Source organism: Candoia aspera, chromosome 8 (assembly GCF_035149785.1).
Source record: "Candoia aspera isolate rCanAsp1 chromosome 8, rCanAsp1.hap2, whole genome shotgun sequence".
Classification (NCBI taxonomy): Eukaryota; Metazoa; Chordata; class Lepidosauria; order Squamata; family Boidae; genus Candoia; species Candoia aspera.
The window spans coordinates 7,597,191-7,617,872 of NC_086160.1; the positions used below are offsets into that span (position 1 = coordinate 7,597,191).

The window sequence follows — 20,682 nt, forward strand, 5'->3', positions numbered from 1 at the left end:
GAAGGCTATGGAATGCTTTTCCAGTCAGCATCTTGCCAACTTTTCTAAAACTTTTTGCTAAGCTAAAAAAAAGGAAGATGATGTCTCCATTTCCTGGCTCAGTAACCAGTTCTGTTTCAGTTCCTTGGTAGAGTATGTGTGTTACTATAGCTAGAAGGAAAAGGACATACACATTTTGCTACTGTCCTCTCTGTTCTGCCTTTAACCTTTGGGGCAGTCTTGTCGGCATTTCTCAGATAAAGACCCACTCTTTCCTAACAAAACTTTCCATTGGGATCAGGACTTGGGCAGAAGAAAAAACTCCCCATTATTTGGACTCATTTGAGAGCACAAAATGCTTTGGTTCTTTTTTTAAAAAAATGTTTCTATACAGCTTTTCACCCTGCAAAGGTCAAAGTTGGAGTTCAGCCTGACTTCTTGGGACTTCATGGATAGACTCCGTGTCAAGATGGGCAGCTATATAAATTGATCAAATAAATAAATAGATGTTGGTATCATTTTCTGGGCTACAAGTGTTGCTGACCTGCTCCCATTCCAGGATACCCCTGTAGGAAGTAACAGGCAGGAAAAATGGCAGCTGAATAATCGTAGCTCTTGAAGCTACCACACGTCTGGGTATCAGTTATGTTGGTCTTCCTCAGGCTTCCAAGCACTGAAAGATGGAAGTCCTCATATTCTTTCTGTGATAAAAATAACAACTTCTTCCATTCCACAGCTGCACATCTCCATCTCAAAGGAAGAAGGAAAGAAACTCTTGATTCTTTGAGGAAACGATGTAGGTGACCTGTATTTCAAAGAACTTTCCATCTGGAATCTGATGGAGGAACCAATTTGGAAAGATTGAGAACCAAGCTGAAAATAGCCTAGGCCAGTGTTTCTCAACCTCTACAAGTTTAAGATGTGTGGACTTCAACTCCCAGAATTCCCCAGCCATGCTGGCTGGGGAATTCTGGGAGTTGAAGTCCACACATCTTAAAACTCGTTGAGAAACACTGGCCTAGATTATAAATGAACTGGTGCAATATGAAAATGGAAAGCAAGTGTTGTGTGGATTCTATAGCAGGTGGACACCCCAAAGAACCTAGCAGTAATCCTTATATGGCACTTAATATTTCTAAGCAATGTTCGGATACTGAGAGAGAAAGCCTACAGGTGCAGATGGGACTAGGCAGAATGGAGAAGGCAGGCAAAGGACAGTCTTTGTCTTCAAAGGGCAGCCCAATTCCAGTCAGGGTTCGTTTGCACGTTGAAATGCCCGACTGCACCGGACTGAAACGTCTCCCGGGCAGATAAGGCGCATGTGGATTTAAAGGTAAACAGCGGAGATTTTCTACGCCGGGGGGGGGGGAAATACCGCATCCGTTAATGGGGGGTTGGCTGCAGTCCCGGGAACACCTTGGAAGGAAGCCCCATTAAACGAAGACAGCTTCCTTCCTGAGCCGCCCAGTTGGGGCTGATGGTTTCTGGGGTAGCTAGAAAAAGCGGAGGGCGACCCGTCCGCGCTCGCCGCCCACGGATCTCTGCGAAGTGAGCAGGAAGGAGCCGAGACGAGCGGAGCTTTCCACGTGGCACAGCGCCCCCGCTTTCCCTGCCGGCCCAGGTCGCAGCCCCCGGCCCCGCCGCGCGGCATCCTCGCCCAGCCGGGCAGGGGACGGGCGCCCCGTCTTCCACGGACGCGCGCGGAGAGGAGCCAGCCGTGGGAACGCTCTCCCCGCACGCGCCCTGCAAAACGCCGGCCGTGGCACGATAACCCGCCCCCGCCCCGAGCCGTGCAGCCTCAGAGGCCGGCAGCCGCCCGCGGGGGCAAAGCCGGAGCCGCCCCGCCGGCGCTCCGGACCTCCGCGAAACCAACCAGGCAGAACTACGGGCAGCGCGGGAGGGAGCCGCGGCGTCGCTCGCCCGGCTGCGCATGCCTGAGGCGTGGGGCGGGGCGCGGGCGCGGCTGGAGGCGGCTGGAGGCGGCCGGCGCCTGCGCGCTGCCCGGCCGCGGCGCGAGCGAGGGGCAACCGCCGCATGCATCCGCCGGGGGCGGGGCGGCCGGGGGGCGGGGCGGCGGCGGGCGCGCGCTCGCGGGCTCCGCCGGGAGGGCGCCCATTGCGGAGCTGGAGGCTGCCGGCTCCGCCGCCCCGATGAGCCCCACCGGCGCCCCGGCGCCCGCGGCCGGCGGCGAGCGGCCCAGGCGGCTCCTCTGGCCGCTGGCGCCGCTGCTGCTCCTGCTGCTGCTGCTGCTCCCGCCGCCGCCGCCGCCGGCGCCCCGGGCGGATGCCGCCCTGCCCGCCTCCGCCTCGCCGGCCGGGCGCTGTCCGCCGCCCGCGGGAGACAAGCGGGGCAGCGGCGAGGGCGCGGCGAAGGCTTCCGCGGAGAGGCGGCCGCTGGGGACCGGTAAGCGACGCGGGGGGGCGGCGGACACGTGTCGCGGCGGCGTGTGCATCCGCCGGCGGAGGCGGGGAGGCGCCCGCGCCGGCTGCCACGTCATGCGCGGCGAGCGGGGCCCGGACGGGGGAGGCGGGTTTGCGGGTCAGCGAGGCGGGCGGGGGGGGGCGCCGCGTAACGTGGGAAAGGGTGTCTCAGGGGAGTCCCCGGTGGTCCTTGTTCCCCGAGGGATGACTGGACACGTGTGTGTGCGTCGGGGTGGGTGACCAGGCGGGCAGAAGGGAGGGGAAGGGACGCGAATGGTGCGTGGAAGAACACGGGCTGGTTCGTTTAAAAATACCAGCAACAAAAAACAGACGCGCGGGGGAGATAATCCTTCGGTGTCGTCGTCTGGAATGCCCTTTGCATGGCTGGGCATGCCTGTTTTGGGTTGCAGCATTGAAATGAATGCTGCTATGCAAGCGGGGTCTGCACGACGCCTGGCCGATTTTCTTCTCTTCCTTCCTTCAGACGAGCAGCTCTTTTCCTCTAGCGATGCTGCTGCTTTTGCCGTTCCCCACGCCCGTCCCCCCGTCCCCCCCCACCCCCGGCTTAGGCCTTTTCTGGCCAAAGAGGGCCACGGGGCCCTGGCCCGGATTCTGCTCCTGTTTCGGGGACCCTGCGCCGTTGGGGCTCAGTGCTGAGCAGCAGCATCACGGGCAATGCGCAACTGGCGCTTCCCCACGAAGCCTTCCCCTCTTCCTGAACCCATGGAAGTTCCCACCAGCATCTTCAGAAGATGTTCCCCGACAGGAGTGTATTGGGGGGGAGGGGGAGGGACCGGCAGTGAACATCATCACCTTTGGTGGCTGGGTGCAATTGTGGGGGCCTTCAGCGGTGGTTGTGCTCCAGAGAAGGCGATGCACACAGCTTGGCATCTTCGCCTTGGCATCTTGGGGGAGTCTTTACAGAGTGGAGTAAGTTGGAATGAAATAAACAGTCCTCTGAAGGGTTCGTAATGTATTATCAACAGGAAGACTCCCTGGAAGGCTGTGGAATTCAACCCCAGGAAGTAGATTTACCATTTTTGTGTTGCCAATGAGAAGGTGGAATGTGGACTGTTTTTATAGAAAATTCGCCAGGGTGGTGGAGATGAAGATTGAGCCCCGGGCTACGGCCACAACCGACTTCAGGAATTTTTTCAGAGGGAAGGGAGGCAGAGCCTCCAAGGAGCAAAGCTTGAGTCCTGGGATCCATCCAAGTTGTTTTCTTGGCAACAGTAGGAAAGCTATTTTCAAATGCCTTCTTCTGGGTGTATGTGTGGAACCAGCTTGTTAAGCCTACAGACCTGGCACTTCCTGATGGTCTTCCATCCAGGCACTAACCAGGTTCAAGCTGGTTTAGATTTTTTTGAAATCAGCCAAGGTAGGCTAAGTGCTGCCACCTGCTGTTACCATGCATAAGATGAAGGTATATGAAACATTTCATACTGGAAAAAAAAGCCTCAAGGCTTTTGTTGTTGTTGTTGTTTTGGTTTTTCAAAATATTGAGGTTGTGCTAAAGATATTCCTACAACATCCAGTGCTAGAGGTGAATTCTTGATTGGAAGCTGACCAGGAACTCGTATAAGCTGATAGCGAATATGGGTGACAGTCCAAAGAAAGAGATTAATAGCTTTAATTTTTAAGCATGTAAATGGGCTAGACCCCTTTTAGTGTATACTTGCTTTTCCTTCTAAGAGAAAAAGGCTTAAGTTTTGTAAGTCTTCCCCATAGTCTGTTGCAGGAAAATTAGTACTTTTATGGTACTTTAAAGACATAGCATGAGCTGATGAGGTAGATTATTGTATACTGGAATAAATTTGTCTGAAGCACCACCGTATGCTTTACTGTTTAGCTTTCATCATTTTGCTTTCAGTTCCTGCCCCTTTTCCAGCTTTACAAGATCATTTCTGGGATGTGGTAGCTAGACACGTATATACCCTGGTCTATCATCACTTTAAAATCCTTTTAAATCAACCACTGTCACGTCAGCATGCATAGGAAGTTATATTATTTTTACCCAAAGTACATTACTTTGCATTTGTTTACATGCTCATTCTCCCACATCAGACAGGTCCTGGTGGAACTATTTACTCTTCTTCTATGTTTTTTTTTTTGCATTGTTATCTTTGCCTAGCTGCGGATCATGTGTGAACAAATTAATGTATTGATCCATCACTGAACAATTTCCCTGCGTATATTCACCCATTCCAAGAACGATCCATTTATTTCTAATTGGTTTTTTTCTACTTTAATCAGTTACCAGTAACAAGAGAATTTTCTTCTTGTTCCCTGATTGTTAAGTTTTCTAAGAGGTGTTCATTAAAAGCCTTTAAAGGTGACAAAAACATAATTGGTTGGATCATCCTGCTCACAGGCTCTGGTCAACACGGTCAGTGTCAGAACATATTTTTACAGAAGTTGGTTTTTGTGTAAGTTTATCCCAGCACTTTGTTCTATAATGCTTTTTACCAATTTAGTGGAGTGAACATTAAGATAAGAAGCCAGTAATTTCCTGGATCCTGCCTTGATTCCTTAAAAAAAAAAGATGTTGCATTCATTGGCTGCTTTCCAGTCCTCTGGTACAACAGCTGATCTTAAAGACATGCCACATATTTTTATTAAAAGATAAATAATTTCATATTTGCAGTCTTTTACAACACCCTGGTGTGTTCCATTTCAACCTAGTAACTTGTCAACTTTCAATTTTCTGGCAAATTTTACAACTGCATCTTGTTTTCACTCAAACTCCCTTTCTAAAATCACCAATTCACAAACTGGTACCTGCCCTATATCTTCTGTAGCGAAAATAGAGGATTCAGTTGGCTTTGGTACACTGCCCCCCCTTTCCTATTTTAAAACTCCTTTTGTTTCCTTCTTGTCCAGTGGTCCAGGCATTGCCTTAGCCGGATTCCTATTTTTGATGTATTTAACCTTTTTGTCATTTAATTTGTTGACTTTTTAAAAAAACTTTTTTTTGCATCCTTATTACCTTTCTTTAGTGCAAGTTTTTGTTCCTTTTTATTTTTCTTTGTTAAATTTAGGCAAGATTCTTATTTTCTGAAAATAGCCATACATTGCTTCAGGACTGCGCTGGTGATAGGACCTTACTTGTTTTGGGATACGTGGGAATAATTCAGTAGTCTTCATTTTCCTTTAATATATATACTGTATGTCTGTAGATACATACATAGGCATTGAGAGTCAGACTACACTGCAGATTGTCATATATAGGAACTCCTTCCTCTTCCCAGCAAAATGGGTGTAATGATATTGGGCTACTTTGCAGAGTTGGCATGCTTTGTATTCACTAGGCCTCACCCCTGTCCCCTGCAGGGTGGGTACTGTGGTGATAGAATCTGCCTGTATTCTGCATTGTCAGGATATTTATAATACGTATTTTAAAATTAGGGAGATGGGGGACAACTTCATTAGAATACAAAGCCTCTGTGTCAAGTAAGTAGTACTCTATTAAGTGAAATAGACAAATATAAATGCTATTTGTCCTTTTTACAGTATGCCCTAGGATCACTTTGGGCTTGGACCAAAGATGGTCAATAGAAAAATGATGTCACTCAAGGCATTTTGAGCAATCACCATCCAGCCCTTTGATGTCATTTAAATGATCTTAATGGAGACCATTGTTGCTTTTCTAATTGGCTTCTTTTATCCAGTACCTGTAGGACAGGACAGTCTTTAGCAGTGAAGCCTGGATATAGTGTAATACATATTTCAATCTATATAAATGTAACATATGCTGATGATGAAATGGTCAAATATTTGTGGCTCCCCCTTCCAGAATGATTTGTACTATGGCAGAAATCTAAAATTAAGAGCCTTGCTGGATAATAACATCTAACATTTTTCTAGATATATTTTCATAGTCTTTGTAAAATAGGGTAATTTTAAACAGTGTTTTGAGTTTCAACATAATTGTTTAGCACAAGTAATATGAGTAGAAACAAGGTACCTTATATTTGCATGCTCTTATGTGGCTGAGAGTGTTTTTACTTCTGTTAATCACAACTTCCTGGGTAACATGAACCAAAAACTGGTTGATATTAATATTAGTTTAAAATATACCAAGTTTAGAAACTATGTTTTGCAGAATTCCCTGGATATTCTCCAAATGTGTGCGACATGTCTGGGATCTGTCATAGTTAATAAATCACAGTGTTGTGTTTACAAAAATGTACTAATATCAAAGAAACTGTGTTGCAGCTTAGCACAAGTGTACGAATCCAACTTAGATCACTCTAAATCAGGGTTTCTCAGTCAGGGTTCCATTGAGCCCCAGAGTTCTGCAAGAGGTCCCTAGGGGTTCCCTGGGAGATCACGATTTATTTGAAAAATTGTTTCAAATTCAGGCAACTTCAGATTAAAGAGGTAAGTTTTATTCTTTATTTTTAGTTTAAGAACACTGTAAATGCATGCATGCATGCATATATATATATATATATATACACACACACACATACACACACACACACACCAGCCTATACATGAAACAAATATAGTAATTTATATATTTGAGCCTGATTGTGCAGGGGTTCCCTGAGGCCTGAATAATATTTCAAGGGTTCCTCCAGGGCCAAAAAGTTGAGAAAGGCTGCTCTACATGATATGACAGATAAGTTATGGGAAAGTAAGAACTTTCAAACTCATTCTGGCAATGTCTGAGGAAGAATGTGTGAGCTGAAGTCTCCATGTGAATGCCCATGTAAAATTAATAATTCTGTTTTAATGTAGAATTAAATTAGAATTCAAAAGCTAGTTTGGCCCATGGATTATCTTCTTTCAAACACACACACACACACACACAAACCTTGAGTGTTCCTAAGGATTAAGACCTAGTGATAATTACATCTCTTTCTATTTTTCATGCAGCACATAATTAACTTGCAGAATTCATTATTACAAAATGTGATGATGGCCACCAACTTTAAGAGGGGTTGGGATAATTTAATGGAGGACAAGTCCTTTGAGGCCTGTTAAGACTCAATATCACCTCTGATTTGGGGGCAGCGTGTCTACAAATACCAGTTGGGGCTTGTCTTCATCTCCTGCTTGTTTGGACCCCAGGGATTTCTAGTTCACTGCTACGAGCAACGACAGACTGAACTAAGATGGTCCGTGACCTGATCCATCAAGATTCTTTTGTTTATACTTATAAAAAGGGGAAAACATTGACCTACCTCATTATTGACCGGTTGGCTTACTGTTATTGGCAAAATAAATACAAACCATTTGAATTAAAAGCTGCTTGATTAAGCCAAACAGGAAATTATTCTCCTGATCAGTGAGCAAGAACTGTTTTAGAGTTTTAACAGTGTTTAGTTTTACAGGACTTCATAAGATAGCATGCCTCTTAGCATGTTGGGTCTGTTTTGCAGTGTTAAAATTAAAACTGCTTTTGACTCAGTTGCCAGGGATAGGCTGTGGAGTTTGCTTGAGTTGCCTACCATGGATTGAAAATATTGCTTCCTATGCAGAAGCTATAAAGTAATTTCTACAAGTGGGTAAGCTGCAAATATTATAGCCATGTATCTGGCATTATATCAACCCAGGAAGGAGTAAAACATGGGTGTTCTTGGGGCCTGCTTCTGTACTAACCTCAACTTTAATCCTCAAAAAATTGGTGGTAGAACCATCTTAGAACTTATATATCAAAATGGTGTACTTTCCATATCCCTAATTGGTCTAAGGAGGCAGTTACAAGCACTTGCCTCTTCAGTGAAATTATGTATTAATTGCCAAAAGTTGAAGGTTCTGGTCTTTCCTACAGGCCAGTTAAACACAAAGGGCCAATAATTGAAATTCTGTTGACCAAGACTTTATACATTTTTGAGTTGCCATTCATGCTTTGAGACTGTGGAACACTTAGCTAAGAGGGCTCAGAGGAATGGGGCTGCCACTTCAATTTTTCCAGCCCAGAAGTGATGGGTATTCCTTCTACAAGTAAAGTGCTCCTTCAAAAAAACACAGTTGCTTTGAGGTTCACAGGTGCAAAGTTTTTGGCTCCACTGAAGGTAGTTGTTGCAGTTTTTGAGAACTTTATTTGCAGTATTGCCTTGGAGTTTGGGATGGGTACAACTGAGGCTTGAAACTTGGGTCTGGTTATTTAATTTCTGGCTGAAATTCATACTTTTCTATCTGGCCTGGTTCCTTTAACTTTGCTAGACAGCATCCAATCTATCTGGAGGAGATCACTGCAGAAAAAGCTTTAGTCATGCAGGTTCTCTCCTGAATATTTGGTTTCGCTGGCATTTTTTAGAGTGAAACTTTTCCTCCGACACCATGGAAGAACTCCCAAGGGAAGTGAGCGAGGATGGTTTCTGATTGTCTTAGTCTCAGAAGAGTCTAAGAAGAATTGTGCACCCCTCACATTCTTAGCTCTGAATCTTCCAAGTGCCTTCCTGATGGCTTGTTGAGACAGAAAAATGTGTTCTTCTGTATTGGCTGTGCCTTAGAGTTACCTGGCTTAGTCATATATTACGTATATTATCCTGAATATGCCAGGCAGGTCTGTTGGGTTTTAAATTATCTTTTTTCCCCATTAAATCAGCTTTTGGCAATTTCTGAAAAAGTCGCCGAGTTTTGGGCCATTGTTTTTATGCCTTGTCAGTGAGTGAGTCATTCCATCCGATTAGCTTGCTCTCAGTTTGTGCTCTGTGCCTAATAGCATGCTGATTTAAAGTTGGTATTGTCTCGGTGGGTTTTTTTTAAAATGTCCTCCTATTAGCCTATGGTTGTAATAGAATAGTGTCAATCAACATTAACACTCCAGAGCAGCCAACCAAACAGCTTTGGGTACAGGAGGCCATGGGTCCTGCTTTAGAATATACTGCTGTTGAGGACAGTGCTTTCCTCAGTGCAGAGATACTTCCCAGCAGTTCATTTGATTGATGCTGGAAAGTTCAGCAGAACCTTTGAGCACATCTGCACCTCCCCCTAACCAGAGCTTGCAGATGCTTCATAACTTTTTCATAAGGACACATCTGCATGACATAGCCTTCCTCTCATTCCTAGACCCTAGCTGAGGCCAGCTGAATGTGAGTCTTTCTGATTTGAAGTGAAAACAGTGCTTTCCATCGTTTCCTGAGACAGGCCTTGCATGATGTATGACACTTCAGCAGCGACTGTGGTGATGACACAGCATGAGCTGGCATCTGCCCAGCTCTTATTATGTGCCTTTGGTTGGTGCAGGCATACTTCCTCCCCTCCAGTTCCTGCTGACTTCCCTTCCTTGCCATTTTGGTTTGGGTTGGTGGACTGGCTTGACACCATGAGAAGAGCATCAGCATCAGCACTAGGAGAGACCAGGACCTCTCTTAAATGATAGACCAAAACTTCTCTGAGAGGTCCTGGTCTACCATTTTTCCCAGTGGTATCCCTAGACAAAGTGGCAGGATCTCCCTAAAAGCGAACTGTAAAGGTTCTGAGAAATGTCGGAACCTGCTGCTTTAGTCACTGCTAAAATGCTGTTGGTCCTCCCTCAAGATCAGCTTGCTTTAGAGGGTGTGAGTGGTGGATGCTTTCCCCACCAATGGGAAATCCCCCAATATTTGCACCTTCGCTTGTCCTAGAGCAAACCATATTAAAGTGGCTGCATGGATGGATCCTTTGACTAGCCATACTGAAGGCTGTGCCCTTTTAATTGTTTCCTTTAATTGATTTAGTTTTTTAAGCATCAGAGGTATAGTGTTCAGGGCATGAACTTTCTTTTTCTTTTAATTCAGAGGTATATTTGCTAGACTTGGTGGGTCTAACTAGTTTTTCTACTGCATTTTCCTTTTTTTTTTTTTTTTTGAAAATTTTCTCTAGAATGCAATCTGTTGTTTCAGAATGTTACTTTTATCTTAATTCTAACAAAACAGCATGTTGTGATTCAAAAGTACAGTTTTTCATGATGCAGCAATGTAGACTTGCTTGCTAGATGTTAATATTTAACCAAAAAATCTAGATTATGAAGAAATGGAAATAAATTTATCCCTCTGCCCAAACTAAAGCTTAGTTGTATTTGTGGTTATTTATGTTTATTCATGTGAAGAGCCCTTCAGCTCTGAGGTTAGGAAGGGAAAATTGGAATCAAATTTTTATCTGTGTTATTGTGGACAAAGATGTCATCACATCCAAGTGAAAATAGTGGATACTAATGAAAATTGACAGCTATTATTTGATTGTCATTTTTTGCAAAGTTTTACTGGTTGGGGGTTGGAGTAGGAGGGGAGAGCTGTTCATTTTGCATGAATTTATGATATTCCTAGGATTAAATCAATGTATAAGTGAACATATTAAAAATATATAGATTAAAAGTGATATATTCTCAAACATTAAAATTTTAGTATCTCTTAGTTCTATATTAAAGCTTAATTAGCCTTAAAACGTGTACTTAGCCAGTTTGGCCTAGTGGTTAAGATACTAGGCTAGAAACGGTGAGACCGAGAGTTCTAGTCCTGCCTTGGGCACAAAGCCAGCTGGGTGACCTTGGGCCGGTCATATTCTCTCAGCCCTGGGAAGGAGGCAATGGCAAACCACTTCCGAACAACCTTGCCAAGAAAACTGCAGGGACTGTCCAGGCAGTCTCCAGGAATTGGATACGATTGAACGGATTAAAAAAAAACCTTAAAAAAATTAGCTGTTTCCTCAATCCTTCTCTTGCTCCAGGCCAGGTTGTAGTGAGTTTACATATATAAGTTGTTCAGCCAAAGGAGAATTTTTGGTCTGTATGAGCGGGAAGGTAGAATCCAAGCTTTTACATTGTCAAGAAAGTCTTTGGCATGTTATTTTTGCAGAAACAGAAAATCTCTTACTTTTTAAATACATGATTGGTTTGTACGCTTTGGATAAGTGAAGGACTTATCCTGAGGGCAAAGTTCCATCAGCTTAACATTTTCCTGATGCTGTGTTACTGAGGAACACTAATGGCTTTTGCTATCTCCCATGCTTTGAATCTGCTGTCCTAAATGCTTCCATAGACTACACATTTATGAACAGATGTAGAATCTGGTAGTTATTACAGTTACTCTGAGTCAGTGGCAGGTGTCCATTTCCTCATAGGTCAACCAGACGCCTATGTCAACCCAGACGCATAGGTCAACATGCATATATTTTCTTCGTATTTCTCGTATCTAACTGGGAATATTGGTTTCCTGTGTTTATTGTTGGTTTCAGATGGAGATTAAAGAGCTTTAACTGGGTGATGATGTAAGTGATCAGAACAGTAGAATGAACATAAGGCACATTAGCTATAATCTTTTCTTTGAAGAAAAAAGAAATCTGAAAACAACTGAAGCAGAAGTAATGGTTTTATGTGAATTGCTCTAACTGCTAATCTGAGTCAAGCAACTCTAAGAATTTTGAACTTTTAATGATACGTTGCCCCTCTCCGAAAGTTGGGGAGCCGGTTCACGGTGTCTGTCACTGTAGGTGACAGGATCTGATATACAACGACAGGTCTTCCATTCTGAAATGTTGGTTGTTGTAGAAACCAAGCTATGCGATACCCACAGTGGTCAAAGAAAAGGGATTACATAACACTTGTGTACTTTTAAATAATTAACTATGACTTTGTGTCACCTGACAGTAAAAAGAATGAAATTATAGGAAGGCTTCCTGAAAGCCAGCAAATTGCACAGACGTGTATTTCAGATTATTGTGTAAGAGTCTGTTGCTTGCCTGCAAGGATTTTAATGCCTGCTTGTATTGCAGATATTTCCATAGTAACTGGGACTTCAGAAATGTAGCTGGAAGGATTCAACGAGTACGAAGTAGAAATCTTAGCCTTTGGTATCTTTGCATGCGTTTGTATCGGGTGTGTTTGCCAAGATTTGTGCAAAATTTAATTTGCATGCAGTTCTTTTATATGGAGGAGTGATGATTATGACCTCTTGTCTCTGTCATGGAATTTGCTGTAATGTGTGAATCTGGAAAACCCATTTTGATTCTGCTTCTGGAGCCATGATAGACCGAGAGTTCTGGAAGCCTGTTTTTGAAGTGTTTCAATAAAGACTGGGCTGATTAAAAGAAATAATGTGGAGATCCATATTTTTGCAATAGTACATGGGGTACCTCTGTTGGGCAGGCCAATGTATAATCATGCTTACATTATTCCTTTTTATTTCACTTTCTAAAGAGAGAAGTTCATCTTTTCATTTTTAGCCTTGCTTGCTTTCTGTGCCATAACTTGGCTCTGATTTCTGCGTCACAGCTTGGTTTGAGTTTTCAGTCACACTCATCGTTCTGTTTGGTGCTCTTATATTAGTGTGCCTTCTGAAAAGCAAGGGCCTTCACAATGGGAGGCAAGGGGGATCGTTTTTAATTCTCTGGAAACACCACAACTTCCAGCTTGTGTAACCAAAGCTGAAAATATTTTAAAATAAACTCAGTTGATACACGGATAATCATTGGTAAATAAACTGTAGTTTTTTGCTTGTGTATATTAAGCAAAGTAACAAACACAGTGACTTATGTATCTCGCACATCTTCCCATCTTTCCCAAAATTCAGTGTAAAAAAGATTTTTTTCCCCATTGCTTCAAAATTGCTGGAAACTTAACATCTCTAATTCTATTTATTTATTTATTTTCCCCGCCTTTATTGTTTTAAATAACTCAAGGTGGCGAACATACCTAATGCTCCTTCCTCCCCCTCTTTTCACCACAACAACAACCCTGGGGGTGAGTTGGGCTGAGGGAGAGTGACTGGCCCAAGGTCACCCAGCCGGCTTTCAGGCCTAAGGCGGGACTAGAACTCTCATACCACGCCTGACTGGCTCTTGGGCTGAGAGAGAGGGACTGGCCCAAGGTCACCCAGCTGGCTTTCAGGCCTAAGGCGGGACTAGAACTCTCATACCACGCCTGATTGGCTCTTGGGCTGAGGGAGAGTGACTGGCCCGAGGTCACCCAGCCGGCTTTCAGGCCTAAGGCGGGACTAGAACTCTCATACCACGCCTGACTGGCTCTTGGGCTGAGAGAGAGGGACTGGCCCAAGGTCACCCAGCTGGCTTTCAGGCCTAAGGCGGGACTAGAACTCTCATACCACGCCTGATTGGCTCTTGGGCTGAGGGAGAGTGACTGGCCCGAGGTCACCCAGCCGGCTTTCAGGCCTAAGGCGGGACTAGAACTCTCATACCACGCCTGACTGGCTCTTGGGCTGAGAGAGAGGGACTGGCCCAAGGTCACCCAGCTGGCTTTCAGGCCTAAGGCGGGACTAGAACTCTCATACCACACCTGATTGGCTCTTGGGCTGAGGGAGAGTGACTGGCCCGAGGTCACCCAGCCGGCTTTCAGGCCTAAGGCGGGACTAGAACTCTCATACCACGCCTGACTGGCTCTTGGGCTGAGGGAGAGTGACTGGCCCGAGGTCACCCAGCCGGCTTTCATGCCTAAGGCAGGACTAGAACTCTCATACCACGCCTGATTGGCTCTTGGGCTGAGAGAGAGGGACTGGCCCAAGGTCACCCAGCTGGCTTTCAGGCCTAAGGCGGGACTAGAACTCTCATACCACGCCTGATTGGCTCTTGGGCTGAGGGAGAGTGACTGGCCCGAGGTCACCCAGCCGGCTTTCAGGCCTAAGGCGGGACTAGAACTCTCATACCACGCCTGACTGGCTCTTGGGCTGAGGGAGAGTGACTGGCCCGAGGTCACCCAGCTGGCTTTCAGGCCTAAGGTGGGACTAGAACTTACCGACTCCTGGTTTCTAGCTCAGCACCTTAACCAATAGACCAAACTGGCTCTCTAGGAAATAAAGTGCAAGGGTGATGGTTAAAGTTGATTGTCCTTGCAATGCAATTTTTAAGGGCTTAGATGTATGTATAAATATTATTAAACAGGACTTTTAAGTGTTATTTTATGTTTGTTCCTGGATAGAGGCCTGTCAGTCAACACAGGTGCTGTGTCAATGTGGCATGGAACATTTCCATCTTAGCATTTTGTTCTAAACTGTAATGCTGAAATCTGCTGTGAAGATAGATGAGTCTTTTTTGTTACTTAAAAGAGCTCAACACAGAATTGAAAATAAAAGCCATGGAAATTATTAGATTAATATCATGTTTCTCCCTCAAAGCTAGTGTGGGAGGTCCCACACAGAATGCTCACTTCAAAGCCCCATCTCATTGGACTCCTGATGTGTGGGGACTCTCAACAGGTATTCGTTATTTCCATTCATTGGGTGGGAAGATTCAACTTGGAATAGATAGTATCAAAGATACCCAGGGCCCAAGCCATTTAGGGCTTTAAGGGTAATGGCCAGTACCTGAAATTGACTCAGGTAATTTTATTTCCCCTGTCCTTTTATCAAACTGGCAACTGATGCATCTCCATAGCAGAGGTGTCAAATATCACTCATGTGCGAATGTATGTGCAGCCATATTTCGTACCAGCTGAGGTTTCCTGCTGATCTTTATGGGCAGTTCCATTTAGAGAAAAGTACAATAATCCAATTGAGAGAAGAGGGGTGGCTGTTCTCAGCATCCCCAATTCCAGGAAAGGCTAAAACAAGCACATTACAGCTCCAAGAGGACTCACAATTAGGAGCGTGCTCTTCTGGGGCAAACCAACCCTGTCTAGATCAAAGTTAATATAGACACATATGTATGTATGTAGGTAGGTAGTCTGGACCATACAGTACAGGAGTTTCAAAACCAGGTTTATATATCTTGGTAGACCTGTTTGGTGAATCCTTTTGATATTGCACCAAGGGCTTTAGTTACACTTGGTATGCTAATCTGTTTTTCTCCATAGTCTTTTGACCTCAATTGTCATTTTCTCCAATTGACATTTTCTACAACCTTGGTGCTGCACTTTTTATAGTCTGAGCAATTTTACCATAGCTGCTGATGAGATGATCTACAATTTCATCCTTCATTTTACATAATTGGGATTTGGCATTATCAGAACTATGTTTAATTTTGGCTTTGATGGTATTGTTTTTCAGGGCTTGTTCTTGTGAGGAACGTGGGTTCATATATCCCAGTAGTAAGAAATCTCTCTGGGACCAGTCAGGTCTCAGTAAAGTATTTTGTTTATTGAAAGATACAGTACCATCGCCTTCTGCATCTAAAGACTCAAGTAATTGTATTCCCCCCATCCTTTTATCAGACCCAGGTCCCCGCCTTCGTTTGAAATTGAATATTTACAACTGCCTTCGGTTTTACAACATGGGCTTCAGCAACATTCTTCACTGCCCGTTGGCAGATAACACTTTAGCCACAGCATTCTGGTGTCAGCTTGCTGAGTCTGTGAAGTTTCTAATTCTTGCTGGCTCTGTGATGTTTCCAGCTCTCACTCACATCAATCAAAGTCTCCCCCCTCCCTCCTTTACAACCCATGACAGAGGAAAAGGTCCAGAAGGGGGTTTTATGACTTCTGGGGCCAAACTTCTGACAGTTCTTAAGCTTCCATGATTCCCTCAGGTTTTTTTTTTTTTGAAGTGTACAAGATTTCAACTAAAACTGTTGGATTTTGATCTGCTTTTCCTTTAGAGTGATTTGCTTTGCAGGTGTTCATCCAGCTTTCAGTTACTCCCTTCTTGTATTCCAATATAGTATTTGTTGCCTTTGAAAGACTTTCCTTGAAATATCCATAAGTGGACCTTTCTGCTTTTCCTGATGTAATAATTCAGACTGTGTTTTTCTTCTTTTGGTTTGCTTGCAGTAGTCTTCTATTACGTATAAACTGTGAATGTCATTCTTGGGTGAAGTACATGAGTGATGGTAATTAGTTTCTTTGTATTCCAATCAATATGGCCCACTTAGACTTGAGCCCAGCCAATTATCCCTGTAATATATTTAATTAAGGGACTGCCAAAGCAGTTGTTCCTTTAACAATATTTCTATTATTTAGCCTAGATTTTAAAGTAGTCTTTTTAACTTGGTCATTCAATAAATCCAGGCTTCCCTTAATCCTAAATATTTGTATTCTCATTAAGGTGCCCCATGTCTAATGGTATTTCTATTCATTAACTTGCCTATCTTGCCTCCTTTAATTGCCAAACCAGTACATTTGTCCAGGCCAAATTTAATTCCTATGTTTTCACTGACTATGTGGACAGTGTCCATCAGAGACCCAATTTCAGCTTTTGATCCACCATATAATTTTAGAACATCCATATAAAGCAAATGGTTTCTTTTGGGGCTTTATTTTGTGAGTTTTTGCCCAGAGTTGATTTTGTTTGGGAAACTTGTAAGTGGAATTATTCACTATATAAATACGTTGTAGAGGAAAGCTATTTTAGTCTGTGATAGGAGTGTGGTAGGATCTTCTCAAGACTAACAGATTTTATTAAAAGGCAGAAGCGTTCATGAGCTGGCACTGACTTCACTATCTTTTCATAGTAGTTGTTGGTCTGAAAAGGTCCTACCAGCCTCTTCCTGATTTTTGCCATTACAAAGAATAATGGTGACAGTGAATATCCCTGGAATGTGCCTTGTTTTCATTTTATCTTCCCTGTTTACCATAAGGTTGGTGTTCTCTGATGTCATGAACATTTCCAGGAAGATTGTAATATGTCTTTTTATTCCGAAAGTTTCAATGCATTTTCTAACACAGCTACAGTATAGGAAAGGGAATCAAATGCCTTTTTATAGTCTATCCAGGCCATTGTTTTTCTTCTCTTTTAATTTTTTTTAAGGATCATCATGTCATGTAGTAGAGAGCCAGTTTGGTGTAGTGGTTAAGGCGTCAGGCTAGAAACCAGGAGACTGAGAGTTCTAATCCTACCTTGGGTACTGAGCCAACTGGGTGACCTTGGGCCAGTCAAATGCTATCTAAGGCCTAGGAAGGAGACAGTGGCAAACCACTTCCAAAAAAAGCTTGCCAAGAAAACTGCAGGAACTTGTCCAGGCAGTCGCCAAGAGTTGGACGTGAATGTCAGAAAAAAAAAGCAATTAGTAGCTGGTCTTTTGTGCCACATGAATTTTTGCAAGTCTCCTTTTCATTCCATTGGAAAAAACACTTCCTTTCAAATAAGGATATATTAAATTCCGTATAATTCCACCTTGAAGATTATGGGCAGGCAGCTTATAGGCCTGTAGGTGACAGGGTCAATTCTTTTCTCTTGATTTTCCATGTGAGAAATGTTCTTCCAGATTTATCCACTGCTCATTGTCAGTTGCTTGCAAAAGGTGGTTATTATTTTTACAGCAAAAAGAAAGAAAAAGAAAAAAAAAAAAGAAATCTATACTTCAGATAGAATCTTGCGAGTCTATGTTAACATAGTTTTAAAAAGTGGCCGGTAACAACACTGTGAAAGGAAACTGAGCCCCATCAGCACTGCAAATGGTATTCTTCTAGATTTTGTTGCTGCTCCCAATAGATTTGAAGTGAAAACAGTGCTTTCCATCATGTAGGGATGTAGGGAAGGCTGCAGCTCAGGGGTAGAATGTAACTCTTAATGGAGATAATTGGGGAATGTTGAAAGGACTATCAAAGAGGTCCTTAGGACAGTAAGATACAAATTTAGAACTGTCATCCTGTATATCAGACTGTATGTTTCTCTGTTTAAAATACTTGCATGGCTTCAACAGTGAACAAAAAGCCACAGGAGGACAGATCGTTGACAGTGGTCTTCTCCCATGTGGAAGTAAACTTATCTGCCAAAGTGTCTTGGGCCACTAATTCACTGTTTAGCAACTTGGATGCCTCTCTGTAGCATTTAGAGTGAGTGGAAGATCCACAATAAGATCCTGATGTGTTTGGATTAGATGGTTTCAAAGTGTGAATGATCAGAGTTGGGACAGAACTGGGTACTGAACAGCAGGAGCTCAGCACTTTTGTACTGAAAATATTAATGGCTGCAAGCAGCGATGTGTTCCTTTGCAGCGGGAAAATCTAATGATGGCACCAGCGGCTCACTGAGCTCAGGTTGTGACGTTTGTTGTATCTAGGAGGTGGTTGTGGTCAGTTGGAAATTGACTCCTAGATTTTTGAATACCTTTATTTCACTGATGGGAAATCTTTTGATTTCCACATATGCCAGTGCCATTGGTTTGTTTCACAGCATTGGGTTGGCAATGTTCAGGCCATGCCTGACGGCTATGATGGAGTCCAGATTCAGCGTGGGAAACAATAGCTGCCAAGTCAGAATAGAGGAGAGTGCAAATTAGTCTCTGATTTAGTGAGGAGTGAAACGCACATTTAGAAAGGGCCCAAACAATTCTGTTAACATAAAAGTTGAATAAAGAAGGGGGAAGAATAAGAAGGTACATGAAACCCCCATTGATGTCACATTTAACTTGCATGGTAGTATCTTGGTGTTGCATTATAATTAACCACAGAAGCTGGTGATTAGCGGAGACAGTGTCTGCCATAGCTTCTTCTGGGAAATCAAATCAAAAGTTGCCTTCAGGCCAGTGAAAGATTATATATTATATTATATTATATTATATTATATTATATTATATTATATTATATTATATTATATTATATTATATTATATTATATTATATTATATTATATTAATATTATATTAACCTTATATATAGGTAAAGATAAAGGTTTCCCTTGACATTAAGTCCAGTCGTGTCCAACTCTAGGGGACGGTGCTCATCTCCATTTCAAAGCCAAAGAGCCGGCGTTTGTCCATAGACACTTCCGTGGTCATGAGGCCGGCATGACTGAGCGGAACGCCGTTACCTGCCTGCTGAAGCGGTGCCTATTAATCTACTCCCATTTGCATGTTTTCGAACTGCTAGGTTGGCAGGAGCTGGGACTAGCAACGGGAGCTCACACCGCCACACGGATTCGAACCGCCGACCTTCCGATCGGCAAGCTCAGCAGCTCAGCGGTTTAACCCGCAGCGCCACCGTGTCCCTTCTAACCTTATATATACCTTATGTATATCTAATGTAGACCTTATGTATACCATATACACACACCCACACCCACACCCACCTTATACATACTTTATATCTTATATACCATAAAAACACACATACACACATTCCCCATATATATCACGATGGGTTATAAGAGGTTGAATATTCTCAGCTTCACTTTTAAAATATACCAAAAATTTTGATCATATTAAAGAAGAAATACCCTGTCATTAATATTTCTCCTCAGTTTGTGCAAGTTGGTTAAACATTCAGCTAAGGCTAAATTCCATACCCTCTTATATCCCACATTGATTGTATATCCCACTATGTTCTTCTACAAATAAGCTATAACTTGAAAGGTTGTCAGAAGAAAGGGCAGTTTGTCTGCTGAAGCTATGTGCAGGTCATCAGATACCAACTCAACCAGCATGGGGAACAAGTTATCTCTTTTTGAATAATCCTGCTGCATAGATGAAAGATTTCTGTCCATAATTTTTGAATGGAAGAGCATTGACACTAGATATAAAAATCTGTATTATTCTACCCATAGTTTTCCCTCCAACCTAATGCTATTTATGGGATCAGATAGCGCCTATGAATTACTTTGAAGTGTACTTCCTTAGTTTTGGCCAGCAGCATGGATGGAGATAAGGCAGCATTTCTTCTAGAGAGAACAAAAGTTTCTATAACACATTAGTCTTTATCATTTGTGTTTCATTATCCTCACGTACTGTACATAGACTCCCACACCAAAAACTATTCCTCCAGTGTGCAAATTATTCCAAATTCAATCTGATTTTATTATACTGTGAGAGCTCTGTTATAAAATACAAATAGTAATGGTAATGGTAATAACAGCATCACATTAGAAAATTGAGTTTCCGAGAGAAATGAGTTTGAAAAAAAGTTGCTGGTAAATGAAAAAGAATAACTAGGGTCAAAGCAAATGAATAATCGTTATATAAAACAACACAAAACATTAAGATGCATTTGCTAATTTTGGCTGAGCTGCAAAATTTTTGCAACCGTTGAAGTAACATTTCTGTTAAAAACAATTGATAAAAGTGACATAGCAATCAAAAGACCTTCCAGGAAACTGCATTAAAAGATTACTCACAAACTTTAATGCCACATGGAGTAATTGTGCTATTTCATACCCCCGGGACAAAAATGACTGTTGTTTGGAGTGTCCTGAAATCAGCCAACAAGTAACACTGAGAGAAGAGAAAATAAATTCAGTTTGCGGGGGTGGGGGGGCAACTTTGGGGATGGTGAGATTATTCAGGTAGTTGGCACACAATGTATTGTTGCAGGACAAGACTGGAAACTGAGGAACATGTACTGTGAATTGTACAAGTTAAAATAGGCAAAATTAGGCAGATGTTTGTAACAGACACTTTGAAATTGGCCATAGTATTAATAATATTTACATACCTGAAAAAACCTATTTATTTCAAGAAAAAGTTATGAAAGA

The 20,682-nt window shown here is 43.0% G+C and overlaps 1 protein-coding gene across 2 annotated transcripts in view; it reads left to right on the forward strand.

Annotated features, from left to right (window-relative positions):
• The first annotated feature begins 2,085 nt into the window (after positions 1-2,085).
• Positions 2,086-20,682, forward strand: part of STIM2 (stromal interaction molecule 2) — a 75,871-nt gene continuing 57,274 nt past the window's right edge. For both annotated transcript variants that reach the window (XM_063309705.1, XM_063309706.1), the window contains exon 1: positions 2,086-2,382. In XM_063309705.1, the coding sequence (XP_063165775.1) occupies positions 2,130-2,382 (253 nt within the window). In that variant the 5' untranslated portion in view covers positions 2,086-2,129. The remainder of the gene's footprint in view (positions 2,383-20,682) is intronic.